This window comes from Rutidosis leptorrhynchoides, chromosome 8 (assembly GCF_046630445.1).
Source record: "Rutidosis leptorrhynchoides isolate AG116_Rl617_1_P2 chromosome 8, CSIRO_AGI_Rlap_v1, whole genome shotgun sequence".
Taxonomy (NCBI): domain Eukaryota; kingdom Viridiplantae; phylum Streptophyta; class Magnoliopsida; order Asterales; family Asteraceae; genus Rutidosis; species Rutidosis leptorrhynchoides.
This window is the reverse complement of record NC_092340.1, coordinates 189,677,439-189,686,370: the sequence shown is the minus strand read 5'-3', so window position 1 is coordinate 189,686,370 and position 8,932 is coordinate 189,677,439. Positions and strand designations below refer to the sequence as shown.

Below are 8,932 nucleotides of genomic sequence, written 5' to 3'. Positions count from 1 at the left end.
TTGAATGTTGTGTTTATGTTTTAAAGAACTATCAAAAAACTTTGAGCTTGCATCGCCTTCAATGTCCCATTACTATCGATTAATTGTTCTAAATAATTCGTAATGTACAACATCACATTTAGTAGTATAGAGAAAATATTCGATAATGTATGAATCAGTACTCTCGAGTCTTGATATGCAATAAATATATACAAAAACAATATCAGAAGACTAACAAGATTGTGGTATCTTGTCTTCAGCATAACGATAAAGATGAATATAAATTGATAATTTTGTAAAATGTCACAATCAATCCTTGTGGAATATGCAAGGCGACAAAGAGAAAATTGTGAACAAACAAACTTTTCATTGCTAGATTTCCAATTTTGCTATGGTCACATGAAAATAATCAAGAAACAATAACATGAAAATAAGCCATTTGTACCAAAGTTTTGGTGAACCAGAAGTGATAGGAACTAGACATCTAATTTTAATGCACAACTGCCCACTTCTTTACATGTGTACTAGCTCTTTGTGCCTGTAAAATTTAGCAAAATAATTCTACCATTAGTAATAAGACAATAAAAACAAAACAACAACAAAATTCAATTCCACAAAAATGGAGTATAGGAGGTAAGATGTTAACAATAGTTCTCCTATCTAGAATAGAGATCATTTTTCAATTAGAGTGGAACACCCCAAGAGGGCAAGAGTATAGAAAGTTCACCCTCTCAATATATATTTAAATGTATAGAAAGAGTTCCGAATGGACCTCCGACCAAATAGTAGGATAAAAAAATGTGTGACGCGATGAAAATGCGGTAGAATTAACTATGACGCGATGAAAATGCGGTAGAATTAACTATCTATGGATTTTAAACTTGTCTAAGTTCATTTTAGGATTTAAGGTACATTTAACTCGCCAATAAATTGACACTTGCTACTGACTCGATTAATAATAGAGCCATTACCATTACCATTAGTAATAAGACCTTAATAACAAACTGTTAGTTGTTTTTATATTTTAGTCGAAGTGCTAAGATCTAGTTAGCTAACTAACCTCCTTTTCCCAGTCACAACGACTCGTTATGATAGCCAATACCACTGTTTGGAATGCAGTTCCACCAAAGATCATCCCGGCCCAAATACCCTGTGCAACATAAAATAAACAGAATCGAAAGATGAATATACTTGCTATAAAATTGTTAGTACGTATTAGATGAAAGTAATACATACCATGACCCCGAGATGAAATAGCCATCCCATTGCAAGTCCCATTGGGACTCCGATCAAGTAATAACATCCTAAGTTGATGTATGCAACGTACGATTGCCATCCAGACCCAACCGCAACGCCTAAACCATTTGCAATTACTCATTATAGATGCGCGCTTTTACAAAAACATGTAGAATTCTAATGTACATGTTGCTATGTCAAATCCCTTTGGTTATTTATATATAGTTATGAATATTCTTATGACACTGTATAATTTTCCTGATTAAAAAATTACCAGAAAATTAAAATTACCTGAAAGAACGTAAAATTAAAATTAAAATTATCTCAAACCGAGAGGGATACGTGGTTGAACGAACGTAAAGCATGGATTGAAAAAGAGAAAATCAAATGTAAAATGCTTAAACAAAAAGCCCGCATCAAATGGTCCCTTGAGGGAGACGAAAACTCAAAGTTCTTCCACAATTACGTCAAAAGGAGAAACACGAAAAATAATATTTTCGGCATTTCAATTAATGGTTGTTGGTCGGAGGAACCAAACGCAATTAAAGATGAAATCTTCAACCATTACTCGAACATCTTCAAAGCTAATAATGATTCTTCATGCTCTTTCAACCTTCAATCAAAGATCTTAAACGACAATGATAATGAGATGCTCGAAAACCCCTTTAGTGAATCCGAGATTTGGGAGGCAATTCGTTGTTGTAGTAGCTCTAAAGCACCCGGTCCGGACGGTTTCAATTTGAAATTCTACAAAAAATATTGGTGGTTAGTGAAGAATGATGTAGTTAACGCTTTCAACTGGTTTTGGTCAAATATGGAATTCTCCAAGGGGTGTAATGCTTCCTTTACCACACTCATCCCCAAAAAACATAACCCGCTAACCCCCAGTGACTTTCGCCCCATTAGCCTTATCGGGTCTTACTATAAAATTGTGGCAAAAGTTCTTTCAAAGAGACTCGAAAAGGTTATCCATAAACTCGTAGGTTCCGAACAAAGTGGATTCTTGAAAGGAAGATTTATTCTCGATGGGGTTCTCATCGCAAACGAAACTATCGATGAACTCAAACGACAAAAAAGAAAAGGTTTTATTTTCAAGGTAGATTTCGAAAAGGCTTTTGATTGCCTAAAATGGGACTTCTTGATGGAAACCATGGAGAATATCGGGTTCGGTAATAGATGGAAAAAATGGATCTTCGCATGCCTTAGCTCCGCCTCAATATCCATTCTCGTTAACGGATCCCCAACCCGTGAATTCACCCCGGAACGAGGTGTTAGGCAAGGTGACCCACTCTCCCCCTTTTTATTCATAATTGCGGCGGAAGGTTTAAACCTCCTTGTAAAGCGTGCCATGTTGTCGGGGCATTTCAAAGGGATAGAAGTCGGTAAAGAAAAAGTCATAATTTCGCACTTACAATACGCCGACGATACCATCTTTTTTGGTGAGTGGTCCCGTCACAACATATTGAACACCATGAAAATTCTCAAGTGCTTTGAAGATCTCTCGGGTCTAAAAGTTAACTTCCATAAAAGCAATCTATTCGGTGTTGGTGTTTCGAATGGGGACTTGGAAAGTATAGCTCTAAGAATCGGATGTAAAGCGGGTGATTTTCCTTTTACCTACTTAGGTTTACCCATAGGAGTTAAGATGAACAAACCCACTCATTGGCTTCCGGTGGTGGACAAATTCAAAAAGCGACTCGCGGAGTGGAAATCAAAAACTTTATCTTTCGGAGGTCGGCTCACATTGGTAAAATCCGTTCTCTCTAGTCTTCCACTTTATTACTTTTCACTCTTCAAAGCCCCGTCCTCTATCTTAAAACAACTTGAATCGCTTCGTTGTAATTTTTTCTGGGGCGGGTCCGGGTCGGGTAAGAAAATATGTTGGGTTAAATGGGATGACACTTTACTACCTTACGACTCGGGAGGTTTAGACATTGGATCGCTTTCCGCCAAAAACCTAGCCTTGCTAGGAAAATGGTGGTGGCGGTTCAAATCGGAACCTTGCTCACTTTGGACTAAAGTGATTTCTAGTATTTACGGTAGGGACGGTGGGCTTGTCACTAACGACTTTTGCAGGTTTAAGAAACTCGGTGCCACTTGGTTTAACATCATCAATATCACTAAGGATTTCGAGAAAGCTGGATGGGATTTTTCGCATATTTTTTGCAGGTTTCTAAAAGATGGAAAACGCACAGCTTTTTGGCACGACCGTTGGCTTGGAAGCTTCATTCTGAAAGAAAAATACCCCCGATTATTTGCACTTGATACTGATAAAAGTTGCACCGTCTTCGATCGGGTGGACTTAGCTGGGTCATCCTTTTCATTCAATGGCAGTTGGCTCCATTCTCCAAGGGGCAGAAGCGCTAGCGATATGGAGGAGCTATCAAGTTTGATCGAGAACTTTACTCCACCTCAGAATACTAATAACGTTACCGAAGACTCGTGGCTTTGCACCCTAACAGATTCGGATAACTCTTTCACCAAACAAGTTTCGGCAAACTTAGACATGCTTCGTCTCCAACCTTCAACTGTAAAACCACCTACAAAACGCAACAGATCTGTCCCATTAAAAGTTGAACTTTTCGTTTGGCGAGCAAAACTTCATCGACTTCCAGTTAAACTCGAACTTGACAAACGTGGTTTAGACCTCGGTTCGGTTCTTTGCAATATCTGCCAAGACTCGTCCGAGACAACCGAACATATTCTTGCCACATGCCCCCAGGTTAAAGCTATATGGTTGGATTTTTACAAATGGTGGAATTTTTCTCCCCCGGCAGAACTAAACGTCGCGGATTTATTTTCAAGTAGCTGCAGCTCCAGTCTCTCATCGATAGGTTCAAAAATATGGGAAGCCACCAAGTGGGTCTGCGGTTATTCTATTTGGAGATATCGCAACCTAAAAATCTTTCAAAACCAAATCTGGGACATACCTTCAATTCTAGCGGATATCCAACTTTCATCCTTTAAATGGATTTCGGGTCGAATAAAGAAAGCTCAAATTCAATGGTCACAATGGCTCATTAACCCGAGCTCGTATTGCGTTGTTACATCAAGAGTGGGCATTGGCTAATACCCCACAGCATCCCCTATGCTTCTCGTGGCTAACCTTCTATAAGGCAAGATCTTCAGGGGTTAAACGGGCCTTGGAGTTTATGCTTTGTCGCTGCTCGATCAGCACTGTGTACTACTTCGTGTCCCTACTCGATTCGTTGAGTCCCCTCTCCCGGGGGTTTTACTTATAGTCGGTTTTTAATTCCATTTGTCTAGTAGTTATAATCGTTGGATGTTTGTTACTTTTCGGGGATGTATAATGTACATATATTTATATATTAATAAAATTATTTTGCCTTTCAAAAAAAAAAAAATTACCTGAAAGAACTGGTTGTACGCTATTCAAGAGAATGGTGAATGCTAAGAGAAGCGAAAGCTTGCTTACAGCATCTAGGACAGGCTCACTATTTGTGAAAATTAGTGCTAGTTCGTTGTGAAATAACATAATCAAGAGCCAAAAAACTAGGCCTATTACGGTAGATGTTGTAACTGCAACAAAAGTTGCAAACTTTGCACCTTTTCCGTTACCAGCTCCCAACTCATTTGCAACCCTAACTCTGAATCATCATTTCACAAGAGAATTAAAAGTTAAATTGTATGAACATGGTATTTTTGATCATATGTGTTCACTAGATAATCGAATAATGAAATTTGAATTATGTACCCGGTTCCGGCAAAGAATCCAAGAGGGATCATCAGTTCGAATCCATTGATAGACATGCTACATAAAGACAAATAAATGTTTATTAAAGAGTACTAAAAGTATTCTGCAACCACGCCAAAATTATGCGCTGTAACGCTTGCATTCTTGACAGAAAATGACAAAATGGTAACGTAAAAAAGTTATTTTGGTATAGTGGTTAGAAAGCACTGCATGTTTTATATTTTTAACTTTTATTATATCCTACAATTTGTTATATCCAAAAATAAAATAAAAAAATGTTAAATCAGACCAATAATTGATCAGCCTTAGGCTTGGATATAGAATAAAAAGATGACAGCAATTGTTTATTAGGAAAGATGTTTTTGGCAAACTCTTTGATTGTTTCACAAAACTAAAAAAAAAAGATAGGTGACAACCTTTTCTTTTGTTGTTAACTTTTTTTAAAGGTGTCTTGACAGTAAGGTTTTACTATATTTGATACTTTCTATGTATTTTTTAGTGATATCAAGTTAAATTGTTATACACCCTCCGTCTCATATCTATTATTCTGTATTCCTTTTTAGAATTTCCTAAATTAATTATCCACTTCCATAAAATGAAAAAGAATAATACGATAAATTTCTTTTGTGCCCCTACTTTATACATATTAGATAAAAAAATATGTAAAAAGTAAATGGTAAAACTGAAAAGTTAACAAAAAAATACATGTGTCAGATACTTTTTCTTAAACTGTGTGTTTTTTGTGTAGGGACAATAAATTTGAGACGAAAGGACTACTTATTTAACCATCAATAATTAACCACTGATAACTTTTAGCTTAAAATCAGATAAAATATTTTTTGATAGAATACGTGAAGGAAAATATTCTCCGTACTGCAATTATTATTATTATTATTATTGTTATTATTATTATTATTTTTATTAAATATTATATTATTACTATATTATTATTATTATTATTATTATTATTATTATTATTATACAATTATGCAACGTTCAAAAAAAAAAAAAAAAAAAAAAAAAAAAAACTGTACGTTACCTTAAACTTAAAAAAGGGAGTAGGGTTTTTACCATATGGACAGAGCATCAACTGCAATTTTTGCGTTCTCCAAATTTCCTGTCATCACTATCAATATTCTGTAGTACCAGTTCTCCAAACTGCATTTTCATTTTATGTTAAAAATAAAAAACATTCTCAGCCATGTAAACAAAATATATAAGAGATAAAAAGGAAAAATATAGATAAAATGACGTTAACCTTTATTTAACCTTTAAAATAAGTGGCTAATAGTAGACACACTTTTCATCCAGACAACATATGCAACGTACCCAAAAGCTTTTATAAGAAAGAATTGATTCAAAAATTTAAATTAATTAATATTCATAATTCATAATTCATAATTCATAATTCATAATAATATAATAATGATAATAGTCTTCTATTTATCAGAATATTAGGAAAAAGGAAAAAGAAAAAAAAAGGACCCACTATTTCGTTGCAATAAAAACACTTTGCATATCAAAAAAGAAGAAACATTGTACTATATATATTCCTATAATTCATGAAAAAAAAAAAAAAAAAAAAAAAAAAACCATCTTAAGTTGAACTTTTATATACAAATACTGTCAAAAGTTCAAAAGAGAACTACAAAAAGAACGAGAACTGCGAGAACTTTTAATTTACAAAGATTTTCACATGTGAGTAGATTGAATTACCCATAAATATTGATGGAGAGTAAAAATGAACATATAATAATTTGAAAAAACTTATATTTTACCTATATTATCAAATATATAGTTTATCGTTCACATGTGCATATTTGTTTGTGATATATGTGAATATTTCATATAATTAACAATTTAACATGTAATTTTTGGTAATGAACATATGTTTGTTGATGATATGAGCATTAGTTAACATGTGCATGTAATTTGTTGAATTTAAATGCATACAAACTATTAAATTAAAAAGTTTTCGCAGTTCTCGCCCTTTTTATGGTTCTCGTTTGAACCTGGCCCTACAAATACTAATTTAGTAAATAAACAAAAAGATATTACCATAACATGACGCCAGAAGCCGCGGATAGTTTAACGAACGCCCACAATCCAGAAAATGCTTCCATCGTAAACCCACCCCAACTATCCGGACAACCACCAAAAACCGAGTAAACAAACAACCCCAAAACAATCAACCACCACGAAATATTAAGTGTAACAACAGTACCGACAAGGCCCAATTGAAACCTCGACACGACTAGCCAACTCATTATCGAATGACAAATTAATGCTCCTAGTGACACCCATGCTATCACGTACGTTTTAAGTTGACTTTGAAGAAATCTTTGTAACGGAAATTGGAAACATAGGCTAAAATGAAGTGGAATTAAACTCATCGACACTATGCCTGAAAGTTCCGCTATATCGTGTGGTTGTCCAAGAAGTTTTAGAACTGGCGAAGCGAAGATATATAATGGTAGAAGCAGGATACAACAACCGAATAGGACAATCCATGAGCGTTGTAAGTAGACTCCTAACATTCGGTAGTTTTTCGCTCCGTATGCTTGTCCACATAACGTCTCTAAAGCACTCGCCATTCCTAACTACATCAATATCAGATGAAAAATAAGTTAGTTACTCCCTCCGTCCCACTATAAGTTTCAACTATTGACTTTTCAAAGTGTTTATTTGTTAACTTTCACATTAAATATCTTTATTTGTAGTATATAATATATAATGATAATGAAAGTTATATGAATGAAAATATATTTAAAATTTAATTCATTCATATAATTTTTTCATATAAGAAAAATAAAAATAATTACATAAAAAAAACCAATTAGACTTTAAAAGTTTACACTGAACACTTAAGAGTACTTTTTATGAACATAAAAAACAAAAAACAAGATTGTGATCTTGCTTTTTAAGAGAGAAAAAAAAAAACATTGAATATGTTTTTGTGCACGGAAATAGGTAGTTTACTTGAAAGTAGTTTCACAAAGAAAAATTGTATCCTCCGTTTATCCGTTTAATTTATTTAAAGCGCTTGTGCTTATGCTCAAATAAGAAACAATATGAAAAATCCATCTATTTAATGATATTAAATAAAATGTGACATAACCTCAATAGCTATTTATGAAGTCGCTATATATTTAATCTTCAAAATCATAATATGCATATATGTAATTAAGTTCGAGTAAGAGATTATGTACCAAGAGGCCGAAATCGAAGCCAACGATGACACTAGTGGCAATAGAGATAGCAGCAAGTTCTAGATCGCCAAGATGGCCAGCGAAAGCTTGAGTGATGACAAACATGGAATAAGAAGCTATGCGGCTAAAGATGGCAGGGCCAACTATGTGCCAAAGTTTCTTGGATTCGATCAAATATCGTTGGCGAAACGAGAGCTCGGGTTCATGTTGTGTGGTTTTTGAGACCAAGTTGACATTTGAAGATGAATGATCCAACAAGGGTACTAGTGTTGGTTGCTCACCAGTGCCATTGATGGCCATTTTTTATGGGGATTACTGCTTCCTTCTTTGTAGATTATATTTTTTCTTTTTTCAATTGTATTTTAATTTAATGAGGGGGAGAGAGAGAATTTGTATTGGAGGAACAAAGATTTTGTACATATAGAGAAGGGGTGGACATGGGATTTGGATTATTATATACATTAGAGTGTGAGTTTATTTTTATATTAGTAATAACTTACAAGAAATGCCCTTGAAATTGCAATGGTTTAGATATAAATCGAGTAAGCCTATATTCATACTCATATTCATATTCATTTAAATTTTTTAAATCCATATTCATATTAATATAAATTTTCATTTATATCAATATCCGTTAGATGTTAAGTTTTTTTTAATATTCCTATTCCTATTATTAAATGAAATCCTTAATGTATTTTTAACAAAGATACGTAATATATGTAAAATATATGAGTTTAATATTATTCGCATACTTGTATCTTCACAATATTTTCGATAACATTATTAAAAGTTT

The 8,932-nt window shown here is 33.9% G+C and overlaps 1 protein-coding gene across 1 annotated transcript; it reads right to left on the bottom strand.

The window, feature by feature from the left end:
• Positions 1–250: 250 nt before the first annotated feature.
• On the bottom strand, positions 251–8,545 carry LOC139861840 (protein DETOXIFICATION 27-like). The gene is made up of 8 exons (XM_071850364.1): positions 8,140–8,545; positions 6,989–7,530; positions 6,002–6,088; positions 4,931–4,987; positions 4,585–4,823; positions 1,216–1,334; positions 1,040–1,129; positions 251–517 (listed from the first exon to the last, which is right to left on the bottom strand). Exons 1-8 carry the CDS (start codon positions 8,437–8,439, stop codon positions 470–472), a joined length of 1,482 nt encoding a protein of 493 aa, XP_071706465.1. The 5' UTR covers positions 8,440–8,545; the 3' UTR covers positions 251–469.
• Between the last annotated feature and the right edge of the window lie 387 nt (positions 8,546–8,932).

Coding starts and splice junctions, on each gene's coding strand:
- LOC139861840 (XM_071850364.1), bottom strand. CDS start 8,439: ATGGCCATCAATGGCACTGGTGAGCAACCAACACTAGTACCCTTGTTG. Junction 7,531..8,139: donor GCTTCGATTTCGGCCTCTTG/GTACATAATCTC, acceptor ATATTGATGTAG/TTAGGAATGGCGAGTGCTTT. Junction 4,824..4,930: donor GGATTCTTTGCCGGAACCGG/GTACATAATTCA, acceptor ATGATGATTCAG/AGTTAGGGTTGCAAATGAGT.